Below are 24,141 nucleotides of genomic sequence, written 5' to 3'. Positions count from 1 at the left end.
AATCCATGCTAATTGCCTAATTTTTCTTCACTCCATTGGTTCACTGAGTATAGTGTGTCAGAGATCAAGTAATGGAAACATAAACAAATAATTTAAAAACTTCATAAATTTTCTGTCACTACATTTTAGTTTTCCATCACACTAAACAAAGTGGGTAAATATATGTACTGTCATTTTCTCTACTCAAGAATTTTTCAAAGGTAACAAAATATTTTGGAAGGCGTCAAGTTGTACATTATATAAACAAGGAAACATCAAAAAGATCGGGAAGAAATACGCCTGATAGCTGTAGTATTGAACTCAACATGTTTTTTTTTTTCAAATAATTCAACCTCCATAAGATCCCCAAGATGGGAACGCTAACAAAAGTAAACAATAAAGACTGAAACAGATTACTTCACTGTTGAAGGGCCAAACTTCTTGCACCTTACATATTACCTTGTGTTAGACTTGCACACAAGATAATAAATTGTGTGCCAAAACAATCTGTCACCTTTAATAATCTGTGATTCTTTTTTGGCAATCCAATATTGCAGGTGTTACATAAGCCTTTTAAAAGATTGAGAAAAAATCATTATAAGTTGCGCTTCCATGGATCATACATGTAGATCAAAATAAATAAAGACAACAACCATATACATGTATATCAAGTGAAGTGAATGGATCCAGGGACTAGCCTTGAACATCCACTACTCTGTAAATTCTCAGTTACGTAAGAAACAATTCTCCAAATATGTCTATCCAGGATCATTTATGTTTTGGAGTTTGATAAACTCAAGAAAATTATATTTCTGACCCCCTCCCCAACCAAAAATAGACAAAAAACCTTTATGCTCTCAAGAAAATTATATTCCTGTCCCCTAAACTATTATGCTCGTCAGAAGATTATATTTTTGTTACATTTGGGAGGATTTAGGTGGGCATCAGTCATTTCACTTAGATTAACCTTTAATGTGAGCTAGCGCTAAATACAATTCAACAGATTGGATATACGCTTCAACTCCTAAATACTACTTGCGACACCCGCTCTCTTTACTCAACTGCGTACAGTATAACCTGTGTTGTTTTCAAGGCTCATAATAACTGTATTTAGTATGTTTGGTCAATGAGTAGTGGTGGAAATTTTTAAAAAACTTATCTTTATTTTAATAATTTACATCCACAACCTGTATTGATGAAATTTTATTGAAAATGAATTATACTTTGTTTTTACTATGTTATGTTATTACTTTCCTTATTTAATCCGTATGGAAAATGTTTATTACTATCAATATTTCCTTAGCATAAGGACTGTTTTTATTACTTTCTTTACTTTATCAACACAAGGACTGTTTATTACTTTACTTATTTCTTCGGCATAAGAACTGTTTTATTACTTTCTTTATTTCATCAACATAAGAATTGTTAATAATTACTCTTTTTTTCCTTAGCCTCTAAACTGTTTTATTACTTTCCTTACTTCCTCAACATAAGGACTGTTTATTACTTTACTTTTTTCCTCCGCATAAGGGCTATTTTATTACTGTCCCTACTTCATCAACATAAGGACTTCTCTATTACTTTCCTTATTTCCTTAGCATAACAACTGTGGACTGTCCCTTTAATGTTAACCCACAAAAATACATTAAAGTACATTTGAACATTCCTGATAAAATAAAAAAAATTCCATGCACCAAGTTAGTTCTAAATAATACCTGAAAGTTTATTTTCTTGCTAAACATGTCAAGTCTATTTGATTTAAGATTATGGTTACAAATCGTTGAGTAGCATTAAAATTTTTCATTTAATACTTCATCTTATGAACGTTTAATCAAAAGCTACTCAACTAAAATTTAATCACTTGTTCTTAATATCCCATCATACATAAAGGAGATTTAATATATTTACTTTAAAAAACATTTTAAAGTTTTCAGTTTCATTGCCATTTTATTTATTTGTTATATGACAGAAATTAAAAAAAAATAAACACTCCTTTTTCTCAATTTCATTCATTTCCTCCTTTAATAAGTCAAGCAAGCATAATATATTGTTTTTTAAGTGTCGGTCCCAAGTCTTTGCCATCAACATATTTTAAACACAGTGGGTGACCACACTAACCATAAAATAGCTAACCATTTCTTTAAAAGCATTAAGCCACAATACATGGAGTCCCACACACTTTTGGTCTCTGCTAGCTCATAATGTTACAGTAACAGCAAATAACATTAAGATGTGCAGAAGCCAATTTTCGACCAGACTCTGAAGATGAGTGGAATTGTTATGTGATACTTTAATAACAAGTTCTGTTGCATTGTAATTTTTCCATGTCACAGGAAACAATAGCAGCCAGTACATAGCTTAGTTGGACTCATAAATTAACCATGTGTATTTATTACTGTAAAACGTGTAACCCAACGATATTGTCTTTGTCCTTTCAAAAACGTCTTAAATCCTGTCTTAATTCGAGTGATGAGTCGAGATTTGGGCGAGGAACAAAATTCTTTGTTTGCTACATGCAACAATTTTTTCAATATGATCCCCTACATTGTAATATTTGATACTTTAAAAGGTTACACCTTTAGGTAGGTTACATTTATAAAATTTTCTTAATAGGATTAACTAATTAAAAAATCTTAATATACACCTATTTGTAGTTTTCAAGAAATTTAATATCTTAATGGGAGAGTGTAAAAATACCTTTAGAACATACTTAATGTAAGAGCAAATGTTATAAAAATTTGAGGGACTGAATTTGAAATTACCTGAATCTTTAGGCAAATCACATACTTTAGTTATAATTAAGTTATTGCCCCAATTTCACTACTGCTAAATGATGCTATGGTAAAAAAAGCTAGTGATCATAGTGAATGCTGATTTTACTATTTGATTATTCTAGGTCATTTTTTGTATTCGATTCAACTGAAATTATTAAGTTTTGTTGGGGTGCATTTCTAGAAATTATAAATATCTCAAATCAATACATTTTCTTTTATCTGTTTGTACATTCCTGACTATTAGTTAATTTCAATGAATGAATATATTAAACAAAATGGATCAAATTCTATTAGTTTTAGTTGACATCAATTCAATAGTAGAGTGGTTCAGAGACTCCAATATTTGTCCTTATAAAAACTGACCCACTTATCTGTCTGATTGCCTCTTCGAGAAATTTTCTGAAGTGAGCAAAGTTTAGTCCCGCGCACGTGATTTCGGATGTCGCAGCAAATATACGTCACACGAGGTATTTTACAAACATGTATTGGTATATAAAGCCGAGTAAAAAATACACTCATTACGCACTTCGACTTTCGTCCATTGCTGATGAATGAAGTTTTTATGGCAAGTCTTATCATATAATGTTAAAACAACCCCGGAATAGTGTCTGTTTGTTGTAAAAAAAATTGAGCATGAACCAATCTATTGTCAATAGCTTTAAAGCAGACACCTAATATGTAAGCTCCCTCTTTGAGTTTGTTCAAAAAAAAAATTGTTGATTTAATTACATTTTATGTTTTAATTGTTTTGTGAAATGACAATTGGTCTTCATTCACAATTTTAATTTCTCATTGATCGCATGAGGCCCATCTTCTTTAAAAAAGAAAATAATCAATATGTCTTTAAATCAGATCATATACATGTAGGATTATATACACAAACCAATCCTGAATATTTACAGCCCTATTTCACTCTCACCCCCACCATTCTTGTCTTAAAAATTGAAAGGGATGGTATTTTTATGATGTATCATTAGAAAGCTCACAAAGAGAGATTAGTTTCATTCAGTTAATATTTGTAACTATTTCATATGAAATTAATAAACATCCATAAAATATAATTTTTTTTATAAGCCATAAATATGCAAAAATGAAATCACACACAGTATTAAAATTTATTGTTAAATGTACAGAATCTGATATGAGTGGGAAGGGATAAAATGTGTAAGAATTTCAATTACGTTTTATTAAACATACTTCTCTCTTTAAAGTGCATGTGGGCAGACAGATCAAGATTTATTGTAAAGAGGCTTCCTCAGCTACAAGTCTATTTTTCGATTTGACTCAATAGCTGACATATTCAAAATATAGGATTGTATATGTAAGTGCAAAATTTAAGACAAATCTGCCAATTGTTTCAGAATTGAATTTATATGCTGTATTGGTCTTCAAGGAATTTGACAAACTCTTGTTGAAAGTGATAATACCTCTATAATATATACATGTACATGTATTTATTAAAGATACGCTACTTTCTGTGAGGGTAATTAGGTCATTTAAAGATTGGATGGGTAATGATTTTGCTGTCATTAATCGATTTTGCCAAACTTGTCCACTGGATTTTCATTTGATCATTGGTTAATAGAATAGAATTTTGCCTGCCAAGGTCCTATATAATGGTCTTCTCTAACACCCCTCCCAACCCATCCCAGCTTTTCAAACTTGTAGGCCTATACCATTATCATAGATATATTATTGAATCGATATATTGGAAAAATGGAATACCAAGAATCTGTTCATATTGATCTATATGATTAGCATTATATTTGATTAAGCTCAAAACAAGGAATCTAAAGCTATGTGTAAAAGTGCGTAAAGGCCTCTCCGTTGAACACAAATTTTGGGCTGAATCTATTTGCTTCAGGTAGAATCAATATGAACACAGTCTATAATAAACAGTTTTAAAAAATACAGTACTTTTACAAGCATGTATTTTCTCAAAATTATGCTATTCAAATAATGGGCACTTGACATTTTTATATTTTTTAACATAATACATTTTGAAATAATGTTTCTGATATATATTTTCACTTTTGGGACATTACTGTGTTACTGTGGATTACTAATACTGGTATATCATTGTAAAATAGTAACATCAATTACAAACATACATGTATATATCATTTAAATACCCTTCAATAAACATGATATGAAATATTATAAAAATTCAAAGAGTATATATTTTAAACCGTCAAATAAGTAACATATCACATGTTTATGTTAGATAAATGATGATTTAATTAAAGTAGCATGTTTGTCGACTTTAAACCGATGAGTTGTTTTTTACCACTCCTATTGGCACCCACTGACACAGGGAGCATAAATGCACTTAATAACCAAAAGCTAATTATGTGATAAAACTGGTAATATTTAAAGTCCACCGAGTTTATTTTCCTCATGGATGTACTCGTCAGTTTTCAATTCTTTATACCTAAATTATATATATATCATGTCACCATAATATGTCACTTTCTGCTTTCTGTAATGGCCAAGTAACGTGTCATTTACAAGGCTCACAGAAAAGAAAACAATATTACACTACTGACTACTTATAGTTATGAGAACTGAGACCGGTATGGTCGTCATGTCATTATAACCTGGTTTAGTGGCCGATACAAATCGGCATGGGCATGTCAGCCGTAAAATCATTAATAAAGTATTGAAAGAATAAAGATTTGTACCCACTTACCTCTACCACTACGACCAACAAATCTCAAGTCGTTGAATTTAGCTACACGATTTTTCATGTATGCTGTATAATTCCTTATTTCTCCACAGAAGTTTTCGTCATTTCCAGCACGTATGATAACTTTGGTCCCGTCTTTTACATCTCCGAGAGAAACAACTTTAAAAGCCACAGGTAAAGTTTTGTTTGATCTCCAATGTGACGGTAGGACAGAGCACACAAAGTTTGGGCTGCCGGTTCTCACTAGTTCCCCTGGGTGCTCTCCCAATATTGAAGAAATGGGTCTGTCACCAGGGAACACATCTCCCATGGCGCTGTGTGAGTCTGGAAACGGCGTCAAACCGTTCAAATCTGCGGGTAAATGCATTTGGTTAAAGAAATATCAACACTACTATACCACAGGACGATATGACACGGAACTGGTTTATGTGGTTTTGTGAATGAGCCAAACTATGTGGTTAGTTTTATAGGCCACTCCTTCTCGTCGTGACTCAACGCTCTCAGCCAACCTCTAATACATGCTTGAGCAATGACTGCCTTTACGAGTCATGCATATTCATGTGGGCCTATGGATTATACAAATGTTGCTACAACTTGATATTTAGAGCAATTATATCGCAATGCCTTATAAACCACCAACGAGTCAAATTTGACGTTATTTCTCTTTTAATCTGCATGGTGTGATTAAACCATTAATATAAAAATCACCAAAAGATAAAGTATAATTTTCTCTGAGACCTTTCTATTCCGTTACCAAAATGACCAGTTCCGTGCATAGTTCTACGGTTTTAATATATTTTAATAAATATAAAAATAATGTGGGTGTCATAATTTCATTTGTATTATAGTCTATAACCAGTAAAATAATGCCCTGCAAATCAATATAAAAAAAACCCAATAAATACAAAATACTTCCTCGAGCGCCCCCCCCCCCCACCACCTTACCCGCTTTACATTTGTCAGGCGTCAATGCATGGTCTATTCCTGACAATTTTCGGGAGAGCATAAAAAGTGTACGTTTTGTTCTAAAACCTGAGATCTAACAAATATGGTTAGATAAGACTCGTGTTAATATTTTAAGATGATTTCACTTTTACTTGCATTTCCAAATGTATTATTTTACATATAACTGAACTACTTTACTGAATTTAAAACGAATTATTGAAAAGTCATTTTTCAAATTTTATGAATGAAATATTCGCCTACCTTTCAAGTTAAAAGTATTTTTGGCATTATTTCATACATATTATTAAAACAGCATAAACCCTGTTCGGTGGTTTATAAGTTTAGCACGTGATTCAAAAAGGTCATCCCTGGCATGCGCAATGCACCAAAGCAAATGGCGGCTCTTTAAACGTAAGGTCTTCTGTCAAAATATAAATGATGGCCACCCAAACTGTATGCACTGGATACTGCTAAAACAACCCGGAAAGTATACTATGCAACCTTGGTCAATATATCAGCTGGGTCGTTTATAGCCTAAAGGTATAACATAACAAATATTCTTTATTATCACGAGGGTATTCGGTCTTCCCACGCACATGGTCACAAGCACATGTTTCCGTGGGCGGGGAAGTTGTTTTTGTTGTTCAGGTGATCATAGTCACATGATATTAGGGTAATGGCAGCCAATTTACTAAGTAAATAGATACATTGTTTCAAGGTTTCTACTCAGACCTAATTTCGACTTGCAGTATTATAAAATATACACTTTTAATTTATACTTTAGTATGATTCACATGTAGGGCCTATAATTATAAATGAAATGAAATGAAATGGAGTTTAACGTCCTACTGTTCTGCTCCTTACCTGGGCTAATGAAGACGGGCATACGCCATACAGTGTGCTGTGAGGGAAATTTTGCCTGGACAGCGGCACTACGGCCTACTCTTATAGTGAATTCCAACTGCCAAGGGATCTTTTACGTGCATGCCAATTTGTACACGGGACCTCAGTTTTTCGTCCCATCCGAACGACTAGACAGCTTTCCTTGTCAGCCCCTTCGTCCTGCATCACTGACAAGGGAGAACCACGCCGGAAAATCTGGATGAAGTTTCTAGGCCAATGCAGGGATCGAACACCCGACCTCCAGGCTAGCGAGCTAGCGTCTTACCCATGGGCTCTACGTTTAGTTTAGTACCGGTATAAATTATAATTTTTATTCCCCATTGTCAGTGATGCAGGACGGAGGGCATGACAAGGCCAGCTGTCTAGTCGTTCTGATGGGACGGAAAACCAAAGTCCCACGTACACATTGGCATGCATGTAAAAGATCCTTTGACAGTTGGAATTCGATAAAAGAGTTGGCCATAGTGCCGGTGTCAGGTCAAAATGTCCCTCATAGCACACTGATCCTGACAAATTTGGTTATTTCTTGGCAAAGAAAGATGTTAAAAACAATTATGTGATATCAATATGATCGTATTGATTAATACTGTTTGTCCATAGGAATCAAATATAATTTAATACGAATAATGAATACCACTTACTTCAAAAAAGTATTTGTTTTAGAGGCTAAAAATACAGTTTTTGCCAAAATGACATTACTTCTGTTGATAATGAAAATCTTAAATTGCTTGTATATAATTGTAAATGGAATAAGGTATCACACAGTGAAAATTTTATGAAAATTGAATAATAATTGACACTTTTATGGACCAAAAACCTTAAAAAGTGACCTGTTGAAAATCGTCTATTTCTAGAATGGGTTCATTCTATTAGTTGATTGGAATCAAATATCAAAATTTTAAACAAATAACAAATACGACTCATTTGGATAAATTATTTGTTTCGAAGGCTATAAATACAGTTTTTGCCCAAATAACATCATTTCCGCTGACATTGAAAATGTTAAATTGGTTTGACCTAGTTAAAATTGACATTATTCATCAAATCCAATAATAATTGACTCTTTTAAAGGCAAACTAGTGTAAGAAGTGACTCATGCAAAATTGACCATTTCTCGGCAACTGCTCATATTACAAACTAAATTTCACATACATTCCCTTAGTATGGATTATTGGTACAAGTTTATGAAAGTTGCGAAGCAATATCGTAAAATATGAAATGCCTGAATGGGTTGTAAATAGCTCACTTTTTCACCTTTTTTCACTTTTAAATGGAAATGAAATTAAAAAATAATGAGCCCAATGTTTTCTGCACCTTTACAGGTCACACCCTTTCAGTCATACCAGATTTGAAAAAACTAATATTTGCTTTCAAAAAGAGGTACCAAACTGTCAAATTTGTAGTTTTTGCTAAATTTACGTCACTTCCATTGCCTAAAGGAAACTTTACCGGTAACAACAAAAATGACATTTTGGACCACAGAGCATATGAACTTTGTTTTATACAAATCGAACAATAAATAATTAATCTAGGACTGAAAAACTGAATTAGCCAATGGTGGCCAAGGAAAAATACGGTGACAAAGAATTTTGGCGTTTTCGGTCAAATCAGATGACTCTTTAGACTTTAACCCTGTGTAAAATACCACATAAAAATATTCATTAATAAAAATTTTTTTTCGTAAAAATTTAAATTTTAAAAATTTGGCACCTAATATCTCCGAAGATTCGTAGAAAATAAAAAATCTAAAGAACTGTAGCTATGTGCCTTGTCTCCGGCTATGTCAAAATGTATCAAATATTACAATCCGATAATTATTGATAATATTACAGAAAAATTTCGAAAAACGAAACTTCAGTGATTTTGGACATAATTTTGCATTGTCACAGAACATTAGAAATAGCTTTAAAATTTAAGTCAAACCCACTTTCTCAGTAAAATCGAAGACAACAAATCGATCCGACAAGTAGTTTCTGAGATATGCTCAAATGGAAAAATAATAATAAGAATAATAATCCCAACAAAAACAATAGTGTTTCACTGGCTACGCAGTGTGAAACCCTAATTAAATGAATTTTGATTCTTTCATTATTGTTCTTTGTGAAATGGGACTGTTCTGTAATTCTGATGTGGTGTTTTTTCTATGGTAGTTTTGTTTTCCGGCATTGTCTGCTAAATTTTTTTTTTTTTTTATATAAATATTTATTAGATTATGTAGTTATGTAGTTCAAGTTGACATTAGTGTTGCAAAAGTTTAATCACAACAATTAATGGTTCACTTATCAGTTGAAAGCAGTTTCAACTGCTACTAGCAATTAACTGTTACATTTGTTTTTCCTAATTACCAAATGGTATATTTTGTTTATCATAGTGTCAGTGACTCAGTATACATGTATGCCCTGTATGGTTGTCTGTTTCTTCTATTTCATGTTATTAGCAAAACAAATGTTGCAATTTGGTATCTTTAAGGGTCAACTGGTTTTGGTTCGATTTTGACATGACATGTTTTTCTAACCATTGGCATTGCAACACTAGTTGACATGTTGATTGGAATAGAGAGAATGGGTTTTAAAATTCACTTAACACCACTGGGTAATTTTGCATTTAAAATTTCAATCTTTTCTTTATTCACTTGCTCTTGGAATCGAACTCATGATTGCATAGATGACAGAACTATGTTACAATTTATATGTTTGTAATTTAGTATTATTAAATGTACTGGTAAATTGAGTACTGTGTAGAGTACATATACTTTTTAAGATGTTAATTATACCATGCCTGTCTTACCTTATTACTAATGACCTAGTTTGTGTCGAGTGGACATTAAACCCCATTTCTCTCTCTGTCTCTTTACCTTATTACTAAACTATTATGTGGTTGAGCTGCCAGGTATTAGTGCATGTGTTAACAGTTCAATGCTTTTAACCTAGGGTCAAGAATTTCGACTATGTTGTTTTTCAGTTTCAAAGAATATTCATCATTCTTGTGGTTAAGCGCACTGTGGTCACACAAGTCACATGGCTATTGATCAAGAAGGTGTGGGTGGTTGAGAATATTGCTTTAATGTCGTATTAGATAATAGTCTCCATAAAGCTTTCCGGGCTACACAATAGTACATTGAATGTTAGATTACAATAAGTATGTAGTGGTAGGAACAGGTACTTAGTAATATCTACATTTATATCTATCTCAAAGTTTATAGGTGAAATAGATGAACATATTATCTACCAGATTACTTATTGTTCTAAAAGGAATGTACTGTAATCTCATACTCTATTTATTTTCCATTGATCAGCTAATTTGATAAGTAACCTGGAATGTATCAATACATGTATGTAATAAAACAGATAGATATATTTGTCAACGTGTATAACAATAGAAGAGGTAATATATACTACAAATTAAACAGATTGCCCAATGTATGTAAATGTGATAGTCATTGATACTCTAGGTTTTTAAATTGATATAAATTAAATATAGATACTGGATGATCTATCAAAGATTGAATGGAATGGGGTGTAATGTCATGTCATCTCATGTCATTTTAGGACAAACATGGTCATTTCTTTGGTTACATGTGCAATGCGCGGTGGACACCTACCCTTCCAATTGTCAGGAGTTCTTGTGTGTACAAAGGTGGACCTCTGTTTTTTTGTCCCATGCAAATGACTAGTGAAAGCTTTTTTTTTTTTTTAAACATTCTGGGATTCTAACCTGGGACAGTGTAGTCCGGAATCCAATGCTCTGACTGGTCAATTAGACAATTATCTTACCCCCCCCCCCCCCACATCAAATTCAAATATTGTGTTATTATTAACCAAACACACAGTGGTGTAATTTGGTGGTGATTTATATCACACATAAATAATTTTGAGATGAAAACATTACTCATTTTGATTAGAGGCTACATCAGAAAATTGTTCTTTTCATTATTGTGTATAAATACCTTAAATTGGTATAATAATGCTAAACATTAAAATAAAATCCCAGGGTTTTCCCAGCATGCCAAAATAAAACCATAACTATTTGGGAAATGACATGTAAATGTTTTCTATAACAGATTATTTTCAAATGCAATAGTCTTACATATATCTCAAAAACTGTTATTATGTAATTAAGCACATAATTTAAGCTCATCCAAGTATAAAAACACTCATGAAAGGTAAGCAGATTTGAAAGACAACATAAATACACATAATCAACTATCTAGAACATCGGATGGCTTAGATATTGAGTTGATTAGACAATGTCCATCATATCTACGTTAACCGCTAAAATGGAGGCCAAGCCAAAATTTTTCGAAAATGCATGATGTCACTCATGGAGACTGTTATTATAATAGACCTGATAATATCTAGTTATACAAAGCTTATTAAAAGTGTTTGGATTAAAAGTAATACAAATTTAATTGCATCACTCTCTGAAACCTGATAAAGGTAGTCATTCATAACTTTGCTCAGAATATAGTAATTTGCCTGGAATTTTTATTATCTATATTTGAACTATTCTAGCACTTTCTGTAAATCTTGCATAATGCCTCTTTGAAAGGCTGTATAGATTTGTAATTAATTTTAAAGGCAGCCTGGACAATAAAGTTGCTGATGGGTGTGTGTTTCTTTGACTGATAATTAACTACAGCCTTTCCTTTTCAGCCATGGATGTTGAAGTGATGGTAATGATTTTAATATAGAATTTGCTGAAAAGGTTTAGAGATATTTTTTGTGTTCGAATTTGTTATGCTGCAAGATGTCTTTACCAGGGATTGTTAAAGTTTCATCATTGAATAACTGGTTTACAACTGAAGTTCAACATATGATGTAAGTAAACAAACTTTTTAGACATGTTGGTCTGATTTTGAACAGTAACATTATTATCTGTTACATCATAATTTGTTCTGTAATAATAGATTTTTATTGCCGTTGCCCTCGACGATCTGTCGATCGGTCTGTCCATCTGTCGGTCAACCACAATTTCTTGTGAACGCTTTAACACCAAAAGTTATGATCCGATTGTTTTAAAATTGATATATGTTGTTGACATTAGTTAGATGAAGAAGCCTATTTAATTTCCATAATTTCCGTTGATTACATCTAGAGTTATGGCCCTTGTTTCACTTTGTTGGACCTTGTAAATACTCTAATGCCAAAAGTTATCATCCGATCTTTGTGAAAATTATATGCATTATTTAAATTAGTGAAACAAAGAAGTCTATTGAATTTCAGCAATTTCCGTTTATTGCGTCTAAAGTTATGGCCCTTGTTTCACTTTATTGAACCTTATGAACGCTCTAACGCCAAAAGTTTTCATCCGATCTTTGTGCAATTTATAAGCATTATTTGAATTAGTGAAACGAAGAAGCCTATTGAATTTCAGCAATTTCCCTTAATTACCTCTAGAGTTATGGTCCTTGTTTCACTTTGTTGCACCTTGTGAACGCTCTAACATGTAAAGTTATCTGCCGATCTGTATGAAATTTATATGTGTCATTTAAATTAGTAAAAAAAAGAATTTCAGGAATTTCCGTTAATTACTTCTAGAGTTATGGCCCTTGTTTCACTTTTTTGCACCTTGTGAATGCTCTAACATCTAAAGTTATCTGCCGATCTGTATGAAATTTAGTGGGGGGTTGGATGGCTGAATGGTTAGCGTGCTGTGGCAAGGAGTAGGGTCGCCTGTCCAACCTCGTGGGTTTTCTCCGGTTTCCTCCCACTGCTAAAGACCCCTACGCGCAAGCGAATTATGTAAATAAAATTAAACCATATGTTAGTCCCGAAATGACCTAGTTTATGTCGAGTGGATGTTAAACCCCATTTCTCTCTCTCTCTCTCTCTCTCTCTCTCTCTGTATGAAATTTATATGTGTCATTTTAATTAGTAAAGAGAAGAATCCTGTTAAATTTCAGCAATTTCCGTTTATTACTTCTAGAGTTATGGCCCTTGTTTCACTTTGTTGCACCTTGTGAAGGCTCTAACATCAAAAGTTATCTGCCAATCTGTATGAAATTTATATGTGTCATTTAAATTAGTAAAAAGAAGAATCCCATTAAATTTCAGCAATTTCCGTTTATCATGTCTAGATTTATGGTCCTTGTTTCACTTTGTTGAACCTTGTGAACGCTCTAGCGCCAAAAGTTATCTTTGGATCTGTATGAAATTTATATGCATTGTTTAGATTAGTGAAACCACAAAGCCTATTGAATTTCAGCAATTTAAATAATTACTTCTAGAGTTATGGCCCTTGTTTCACTTTGTTCAACCTTGATAATGCTCGATGGATGAAAGTTACATGTATCATCCGATATGTATGAAATTTATATGCATCATTTTTGTGAAACAGGTCTGTTGAATTTCAGCAATTTCCGTCAATTATTTCTAGAGTTGTTGCCATTGTTTCATTTTACTGGACCTTGTGAACGTTCAAATGACAAAAGTTATCATCCTATCTGTATGAAATTTATATGCATTATTTAAATTATTGCCCTTGTTTCAGTTTGTAGAACCTTGTGAACCCTCAAACGACAAAAATTATAACCTGGTCTGTATGAAATTGTCTTGTAAATGCCCAATTACCTACAAAAGAATAAATATGCATCAACCCTTTTGTCGACTGCTCGGACGATATAGCTGCAGTGGGCGTATGTTTCGTTGCCTGGCAACCTATCTTTGTAAAAGACACCAACCAAATATCTAGCCGACAACTTTTATTGCACATGTATTTGAAAGGCTAAACAATGAGGTGTTAAACTCATCACACTACTTGCAAATAGTATTGCATAATAGTGGGATATCTTTGTATAAAAATGCATTTTTCTCTGCAACTGCAAAACTGATTTAATCATTTTAATTTGTAAACTGACTTCACTTTCTTTTTAAGAAGCATTGTCACTCTCAACCCAAAAAATAAATTTAATTTTGATTAATCACCTAGTAATTGAAAATCCAACACTTCCATAATATACTCTTCCAAAAAAAGTAGGGGATATTGAAATGCAAATACCTATGCAGGTTGTGATATGATAAATAGTCATGGACACCTGACATGCTTTGAGAGTATGTTCACAGATGAAGAACTTATCACCACAAGAACCACTGAGCTGCACATGCGACACGCAATAGTGCCATACACGTGGCTGGTGAAAACTGCAGCGTGCTGGTTTATCCTATCCCTGTTTGCTTTTCTATGATGAATGTCTCTGTGCTATTTTCATGCTACAAATGGGTTCTACACAGTGAGCTGTAGCCAACATGCTTAATGTATCACAGTCTGTTGATGATAGACCTTGTTCAGGTCGTACTAGAGCCACTACACAAGCTCAGGATCGATACATTCGTACACAGGTCTTGCGAAATCGAGGACAAACGGCCAATCAGCTTTCTGTAAACTTGTACCAAGTTACAGGAATTCGAGTTACACCCCAAACGATTAGAAATCGGCTACATGCAGCCCATTTGCATGCGCGATAACTCTCCAGCACATGGCAAACAGACGTCAATGGTGTAGGCAGTGTAGAAATTTGGGTAATTGTCGATGGGCGCTTTTAATGTTCTCAGATGAGTCCAGATTTACTCTGGGTTTCACCGATAGGTGTGCTCACGTTTGGAGGCGTGTAAATGAGCGTCATGCTAACGTTAACGTCAGACAGCATGACAGATTTGGGCGTGGGTCTGTTATGGTGTGGGGAGGAATCAGAACAGACTTGCATATTGTTATCCATAGAACTGTGTTGTGTTATATTGTTCAAGGAAGGGTCACTGGTGTGTACTATCATGACCACATCCTGGCACCGATAGTCCTGCCCTTTGCTCAACGTGCAGGTCGACGTTTCATCTTTCAAGATGATAATGCTCGTGCCCACCGCGCTCGTGTTGTGAATGACTACCTCCAGCGTCACCATATTGTCCATATGCTATGGCCAGCCATGAGTCCTGACCTTTCCCCTATAGAGAATGTCTGGGACATGATCGGGAGACGTGTTGTCGAAGTCAACCGACAACACTGCAAGAATTGGCCGTGGCACTGCAAGAGGAGTGGGTCAGATTGCCCCAAATCGTGATTGGACGGTCGATAAGGAGCGTGCCACGATGAATTGCTGAATGTCTGAGGATTGGTGGAGCAATTACTCATTATTAAGACAAAAATCAAAAACGTCCATTTTCACTTTTGACAGTGTATCTCTTTGCGAGTGAAATGCAGCCGTCAGATAAGCCGCCCATATGAACTGTTTATGTTCATGTGTAGGCAATTGGCCTGTTATTAACATACACTGGTTACCTCTAATAAAAACAGCAGTGCATTTCCGCAGTTTTGTATTGTTTCTGAATATCCCCTACTTTTTTTGAAGAGTATATGTCTCAAATTTTGTGTACACTCTAGTCACACTCTGATGTCTAATATAACTGTATAGTCAAAAGATGTTTACTCGAAATTTACTTTTTTTGCAATTTCTAAGCACTAATGAATGTCTGACAAAGGTTAGAAACAAAAATGTTTAATGATTATATGATCTTTTATCTCTTTTAAATGCTTAATTATTGATAAACTATGGCATTATTTTCTTCATAGTGCACAGATCAATTACATTCATCCAGAATAAACATTGATTAAATTAAAGGAAATATAGAAATGAAAAGATAATTGATGTTATTGACAGATTTCTTATCAATTTTGAACTTTTTAAAAAAAAAGACAGTAGAAAGGATGGTGTCTAATGATTGTTTTAAACTATATGTTGTACAATGGGAATAGAATTTAAAATCATGATGTCGTGTAAACTATGAAAAAGCAATTTAATATAAGGCACTCTTAGATGTTCCATTTATTTAATAAAAAGCTTTTAAGAAACTTGATTTCTGTTTTTTAAATTCAGAAAATTATCTGGTTTTTGTGTTTGGATAGATAATATTGATAAATCTTGGCACCTTCATTCCAATATTTATTGTTTGTTCTTCTCTTGTGGTAGTGGTTTTGGAGTGCTAACAATTAAATAAGATCAATAGGTGGCCTGTTTTTGTACAAGGTAAATCAGATAGTTCATCAGGTGAATGAATGCTTCATATTTGACTTGTTACGTATTGCTGCGGCACCACCAACATTTGCATTAATTTGGGGTGTAAATCAACTTTTCTGACAAAAACAGATCAACATGCTGGTCTACACCATATCTGCAGTTGTGGTAGTAGATCGATCGAGAGAATTGTGTGCCTTCTTGAGATAATGGACTTATCAAAAGGGATGTGTAGCATGAAAACAGTGGTGATGTGGAGGAAATTTGCTCACCTGGCTAAAGAGAAGTCGGCAGACACATGCATATTTTCTTATGTCAATATTGGATGGTGACACAAGTCGCCTTAAATCATTTGTTGACATTTATCAGATAGATTTCAGCTGATAATAATAGTTACCAGCAAACTTACATAAAATACAATGGATAATTTTATCTTTTATTAAGGTGTACATGTATATTTTTGGATTTACATATTCCTGAATAAACATCATTTTATACCTGTTGTTACTGTTCGTAGATTCTAAATATAGACATTGATTTCTGTTTTGTCTTTTCAAAATTTTTTTGGAAATCTACACGTGTTGATTTTATTTGATCATCTGTATTAATTAATTTAATAATTTTTTAACCTATTTTGGGAAGTTTATTGTATATTTTATCATGTTTGATCAGAGTTCTACTGTTAAATGTTGAAATTAGCATCTGTTGTGTATCGAGCATTGCTCCTTGTATTATTAGCCAATGCATGGAATTACCTTTTACTATATTATTGTGTTACAAAGCTTCTGTCACTTGGCAATTTGTATTCAGAACTTTATTAACAACATGCATATTTTATTATTTCTTCCTTCATATAAATGAGATGATTAGATGGGCTAGTCAAGTACAAGGGTTTGATATGAATCAAAAGCCTTACACATCTATATCAATAAAATCTCTACTGGAACTGCTTCACAACTTGATCTTTAGTTTCATCAATGAATCAACCTTTAGCCTTTATCACGGTAGAGTATCAAGGCTTTGTATAGTGTGTACATAGTACAAGTGGTAATAATAATGTAGTCCAGGGCACATGTATACATGACCAGTCCATCCCAGTCTTTCTTTAAGAAATACAACCATAAAATCAGAGATTAGACTTGTGAAAAGGCAGGAAAGATGTTAAGTTTTTCTGATAAACTAGTAGGCAGATGGCTAGTAGAATAGGCGTTTCATTAGAAATCTCAAAAAAATAAAGAATTGAAAACAGTGAGACGATGATGGCTCTTGTTGGTCCTTCAAGCCTCTTGTAGGTTGACAGTGTATGAATACTTACCCCAATAAGATGCACACCAAAATGAATATTGGATAGAATTCTAATGACAACATGTCATACATGCTTCGTTAAGTGGGTAAAAAAGAAATGAAATTTATGATAATGCCATCAATTAAAGGATGTTCATTGTGTTTTATGAGGGTGATGAGTGGAATTGAGAAGCTGTGGCTGCATCTCAATGATGATAAATTGCCATTCTACACCTGTTCAATATTAATGTTTGACTTCAGATTTTAAATGAAGAAACAAAACTTACATTTTGTTAATTCTCATAGATATTTTTATGGTGATATACACATTGTTGATGCCAAAATTTTGAGTAATTCTTGTATGTGACAAAGAGTAGGGTCGCCTGTCCAATCTTGTGTGTTTTCTCCGGGTCCTCCGATTTCCTCCCACTGCTAAAGACCCGTACGCGCAAGTGAATTATTGAAATAAAATTGAACCAGATGTTAGTCCCGAAATGACGTAGTATGTGTCGAGTGGAAGTTAAACCCTATGTCTCTCTCTCTCTCTCTCATTCCAAAATGCCTGGATAGTGATTATGAACTATGAAATCACTCATAACTAGATCAGTACCAAACTTCTCAATATTTTGAGCTGAATATTTCAGACAAGCTATCAGTGCTATTTCTTCATATTTTAGCATTTCATCAACATGTACCATATTGCAATCAATTTTATGATCATGTATTGGTCTGAAAATAGTCTAGTGTCCAACAGATTTAAGCTTTCCCATTCAATTTTATAACCCCTCAACCCAGTTAATGGATGTTTCTTGGAGTTCTGTTGTATAATCGACTTCACACTTCACAGAAGCCTTAATGTGTCATCAACTGTCTTGGTCATACATATATTTTTCAAACATATTCACATTCTTAACTTAATGTAATTAACTTAAGAACGTGTCCGTTAGAGGACCATGCAAAAATTGAAAAAAACAATAACCCTGGGGGTCAGCAATTTTCAATCATACTTGGTCTATGGGGACCCATAAACGACAAAGTCACAAGATGTAGTGAACAAATTTTGAAATGACATCTTCTGGTATAACTGGAAATTGTTGGTTTGGGCCAAAATTTGACATTTCGCTCCATTTTTATATGCCCACATTTTCATGTGGACGTATATTGTCGTCGCCCCTGTCCGTCCGTCCACAATTGTTTGTGAACAGTCTACAGGTCACAATTTTTATCCGATTTCAACGAAACTTGAAATATAGGTTTATCACCCTAAGATCTCTGTTCCTTTCGATATTGGCATGTATCGGACTGTAACTTCATGGATTATGGCCCCTGATTGTACGAAAATTCACGTTTTTAGCTAGTGAACAATGTAGAGGTCACAATTTTTATCCGATTTGGTTTAAACTTGAAATGTATGCTTATAACCCAAAGATCTCGGTTCCTTTCGATATTCGCGCATATTGGAACATACATCACCGTTACACCCTAAGGACGGCTGAGTTTGAATTTCGTGAAAATCGGCCCAAAACTGACAGATAAAATGGCCGCCCCTCATTTTCAAATAGCGTAAAAATATGGTATATCAAGGTTGTGGACCCTATAGAGGTCACAATTATTATCCGATTTTGTTGAAACTTGAAATGTAAATTTAAAACCCAAAGATCTTGTTTCCTTTCGATATTCGCGCATATCGGACCGTAACTTCCTGAATTATGGCCCCTGATTGTATGAAAAATCGCGTTTTTAGCTTGTGGACCCTATAGAGGTCATAAATTTAATCCAATTTAAAAAAACGTATTATTATATCACCGTTACACCCTAAGGACGACTAAGCTCGAATTTCCTGAAAATCAGCCCAAAACTGACAGACAAAATGGCCGCCCTTCGTTCTCAAATAGCGTAAAAATATGGTATATCAAGGTTGTGGACCCTATAGAGGTCACAATCTTAATCCTATTTTGATGAAACTTGAAATGTAAGTTCATGACCCAAAGATCTTGGTTCCTCTCGATATTTGCGCATATCGGAATGTAACTTCCTGAATTATGGCCCCTGATTGTACGTAAAATCACGTTTTTAGCTTGTGGACCCTATAGAGGTCATAATTTTTATCCGATTTAAAAAGATGTATTATTATATCACCGTTACACCCTAAGGACGACTGAGTTCGAATTTTGTGAAAATCGGCCCAAAACTGACAGACAAAATGGGCGCCCCTTGTACTCAAGTAGCGTAAAAATATGGTATATCAAGGTTGTGGACACTATAGAGGTCACAATTTTTATCCGATTTTGTTGAAACTTGAAATGTAAGTTTATAACCCAAAGATCTCGGCTCCGTTGGATATTCGCGCATATCGGACCGTAACTTCCTGAATTATGGCCCCTGATTGTATAAAAAATCGCATTTTTAGCTTGTGGACCCTATAGAGGTCATAATGTTTATCCGATTTAAAAAAAATGTATTATTATATCACCGTTACACCCTAAGGACGGCTAAGTTTGAATTTCGTGAAAATCGGCCCAAAACTGACAGACAAAATGGCCGCCCGTCGTTCTCAGAAAGCGTAAAAATATGGTATATCAATGTTGTGGAATCCTTAAGAGGTCATTGTATGGACTGGTATAGCAAGCTTTCAAATCAGCAAAATCTAACCAAAGCAGTGCCTTTTCACCGATGACCAACGAGTATCTTCAAATGACCACTGATCATCACCATTACTACTATATGTTTCGTTATTTGAACGTGCCTCATCCCAAATAGGTCATTTTGGTTAAAAATCATGATATTTTTGTGACTATTCAAGCCACTATTTGAATTAGTAAAACGTAAACACCTGTCGAATTTCAACAATTTTTGTTAATTATTTCCAAACTTAAAGGAACCTTGTGAACTCTCAAACGATGAAAATTATAATCTGATCTGTAAGAAATTGTCTTGTACATTGTAAATAATGGTCCTACTGATGACCCAAATCACTTATTGTCTGAATGGAATAACAGATCATCCAAATTTGGTGCCAAAATTGCTAATTGTTTGCTTATTTTTCTATTAAAAAATATTATTCCAATTTTCCAGGTTGATATCAACTAAATCAATCTAATATTTTGATGTATCTGGGTACTAACCCATCTCACAGAAAAAAATTTGGTCCAAATGCCTGACCCAAGGGTTATCACCTCCTGCATGGAGCTTTCGCAGACATGCTTTTAAATGATAAAGTCATTACCAAATTTTATTACACCTAAAATTATTTTAAAATTCACTTTTGCTGTTAAAACTAAATTAAGAATATATATTAAGTCTGAACCTTGGCTAAATTTGCCAATAAAACTAGGTGATATTTAGCGAACCTTCCCTCTTAATAAATGAACGTTCAATCAACACTTATAATACAAACCAAAGTGTTCCTGCCCTTTTTGAAAGAAAATTGTCCTACTTTCCTAAGTTGAGATAGGCTTTTATGCACCAAGAGGGTAATGAATAAATCCATTAAAAATTGAATCCATTAATTATTATATTAAATTATAAGCATGTATGTGATTGAGACGGGAGATATTGCAGCAAAGCAGGTGGCAAAATAAAGTGCACTTTTACCTTCTACTTTTTGTTATAATAATTATCATAATATAAAGTTCCATGTAGTTCTAAATAGAAAACAAATTTTAGAAAAAAAATAACAAAGATGACATGAAAGCATATGCTGAGTTTCGGAAATAAAAAAAAGGAATTTGTTGAGTGCCAGGTAGTCGAAGCGTTTCTGTGATGTAACAACTTTAAAGTGTGAACTATTGTTGAGGTTGCCATGCTTGAACGCTCACTATAGGCTGTTTGTTTGCCCAATATAGATTGGTTATGGAAAGTTGACTGTTTAGTTGTCAACTGTACCAATGACATCTGCTAAAGCTGACTGTCGGGCTTGTTTGCGACTGTTACATGTGGCCAATTATCATGATCATCATCAATAAAATCTAAAGTTGCTTGTTTTCAGCTTTTTGTGTCACTGCAACACATATTCCAATTGATTGTGCAACTCGTCTAAATTTGTGTATGTTTTATTCATGATGCTTGAACCCTTAATGTTGGGGATAACAAAAGTTACACTTTCTACTCATTTTCAATAGTTTGCTTTCTTTTAATTAAAAACTTTACAGATTTGGATATGGGATTGATTTTGTGTCAATTGAAGCAAGAAATATTAACCCTAATAAACGGATCGCTATGATATGATAAATTGTATAGAATCCACCATTATGGCCTATAACATTTTGTAATATTTAACTGTTAATTGCAAAAATAAGAGAAGAATAAGGGTTGTTTATGAACTGTTATTTGATTGATGAATGAGATTAGTACAAAATGTCATAAAAATCAAATTATTTCCACCAGTCCTTATGCATGAAAACATGAAATTTTAGTAATAAGTTCATATTAATTTTTTTAGAATAAAAGTTATAGGATTTTTGCAATAGTGCAAGGGCACATTGTGTTTTTTGTTGTGTGTTTTTGTTTTGTCCTTTGATCTCGTTTATCTCTGAGACAACACACACTAAGATTAAAAATTTAGTTTTAACAGTTTTTAGGTGTAATGAAAATTTGGTAATAAGTTTATTATATATAAAAATATGAATATTTTTTGAAAAAAAAAGTGTACATGACAGTTGATGACACATCAAAGGCTACTGTGTTCTGAATTAAAAACATACTAGACAATACTGTAATGTTAGCCAGATGAATTCTCCCACACCCACACACATACTGACCACTCATAAAACTTACTGACCCGAAACATAGCTACTCTTTCACCTACAGAAATACCTTCAGGACTCTTGCTAATTTTATACCACAGATCCACAAATAAAGTTTAGTGCAAGAAGATGATGATTCGTTCTAGAATGTTTTGCGGGATTTTATTTGCATGTAATCATGAAGCATGATTTAATAAATAATAAGACTAAAGGCCAAAAATAATGATTGAATTATTGCCAAGAGAAATGATGGTTAAGGGCCTATTGGATAAATTATGTGTAGTTTTAATGTGTTGGTTTAATGAGAAAAACTGAATTTTTTAATAATTTCCATTAGTTTAAAAAAGGAAATTGGACAATAAAATGAGAGTTTATTTGAAATGTTAAAATAATCAGTATAAATCATTTTATTTTTTAAAAATTGTATTATTGAACCTGGGAATTAAAGGTCATAAATGAGAATTTGTCTTTTAATTTTCTCTTGTTGCTGTTTTAAGTAGTGTATGATCTGTTGGTCTTATTAAACAATTAAGAAAACTAATTTAATTAATTAAACACATTTTGTTATTCATTAAGTGTTAATTTCATTGAAAGTTCAGTATAGATGTAATCCCCCTGCTATTGAAGATGAAAAGTGTCACCACCTTTACACTAGCAGATGGCCTTTCTTGGCTCATAAACTCTAAAAAATGACTGAAGTTTTCAAATGAGGAAAGATTACTATTGAATAAATTTTGGCTGGCAGTCTAGATGTTAGATTTTGATTACTTGTAAAACTGTCATCTTTGGGTGAATCATCTAGGGTCTTGATGGAATGGTGCTGATTGGATGTCTAAGATAACTATTTACAATCTTTACACATTGAATGTTCATCAGACTTCTTTCTAATTTCATAAATCAGAGAGCGGCAACCAGGATTAAATTTGGTGTCACTTTCAGATTGCTTCGAGATCTTGGTTTCTTGACTTGCCCAAACTTGTCAAAGATGATGAACTAGTACATTTTGAGGATCAAGTTTGTGCACCCTCTCTAACTTTCTGACTTGTCCCTTTCAGAGAGAGGGAGAGAAAAGGCTTGTGTTTTGTCCATATTCAATAGAAGTATATTATATAGCAGGTTTAACAAGGAGTATTGAAGGAGTAAACAATATGCATGTTAAAAATGATTGATGTTGTAAAATGTGATATTCTGTGCATGGCTTTGATGTACCTGTACAGTTTCCACCTGCTTATTTCTAACTTGCATGTATGTATCATACTGAATATTAATGTGGTTTATCTTATGAACTGCAAAGTATAAACACCACGTTCTAGAAAATCTGCCATGCAAAAGTTTTAATTCAAATTGTTTGATCTTGAATAATAAATACAAAAGACATTGTCATATGGTTACAGGGAAACCATATATTTATCATTCAAATTGATATTAAAAATTTCTTATTTGGTTATTTTTTTTTTTAAATCTACAGTTTGGAACAGTGTGATGTATTTTAATTACCAATGATTTCTGTAGTAATTTATATTATTATACAATATTAGTAAATCTGAATACATTTGATACAATCAAGATGAAATGTTATGTAAATGAACAAATTGGGTGTTGTGAACCTCCAGATGGTTATGATGTAATAACTGCATTTCAGCCACCCAACAATTTCCATTTCCTTGACTTGATTAATTTTCTTAAGCATTGATTAATTTCTTTGCCTATTCTTGAAATATTTAAATTTTTGATTTTAATTTTGATATTGTTTATGAGATCATGACCGTATTTTTGTAATATCAAACAGAACTGTCAGTAATGACTAATCTCCTAGCAATG

General features: G+C 33.3%; 2 protein-coding genes across 8 annotated transcripts in view; one reads left to right on the top strand and one right to left on the bottom strand.

Moving 5' to 3' along the window:
* LOC126811682 (runt-related transcription factor 1) overlaps window positions 1–24,141 on the bottom strand; it is a 36,227-nt gene that overhangs the window by 10,625 nt on the left and 1,461 nt on the right. For 3 of the 6 annotated variants that reach the window (XM_056098495.1, XM_050537512.2, XM_056098496.1), the window contains one exon: window positions 5,443–5,790. In XM_056098495.1, the coding sequence (XP_055954470.1) occupies window positions 5,443–5,790 (348 nt within the window). Of the gene's footprint in view, window positions 1–5,442; window positions 5,883–6,645; window positions 6,714–24,141 lie in introns of those variants that run through there. The other 3 variants (XM_056098497.1, XM_050537514.2, XM_056098498.1) reach the window with 2 other exon arrangements.
* LOC126811686 (transcription initiation protein SPT3 homolog) overlaps window positions 6,765–24,141 on the top strand; it is a 55,155-nt gene continuing 37,778 nt past the window's right edge. For both annotated transcript variants that reach the window (XM_050537523.2, XM_050537522.2), the window contains exons 1-2: window positions 6,765–6,924; window positions 11,940–12,104. In XM_050537523.2, the coding sequence (XP_050393480.1) occupies window positions 12,034–12,104 (71 nt within the window). In that variant the 5' untranslated portion in view covers window positions 6,765–6,924; window positions 11,940–12,033. The remainder of the gene's footprint in view (window positions 6,925–11,939; window positions 12,105–24,141) is intronic.

The sequence above is a fragment of the Patella vulgata genome, chromosome 2 (assembly GCF_932274485.2).
Source record: "Patella vulgata chromosome 2, xgPatVulg1.2, whole genome shotgun sequence".
NCBI classification, from domain to species: Eukaryota; Metazoa; Mollusca; class Gastropoda; family Patellidae; genus Patella; species Patella vulgata.
The sequence above is the reverse complement of the archived record's forward strand: the minus strand, read 5'-3'. Positions and strand labels throughout refer to the sequence as shown.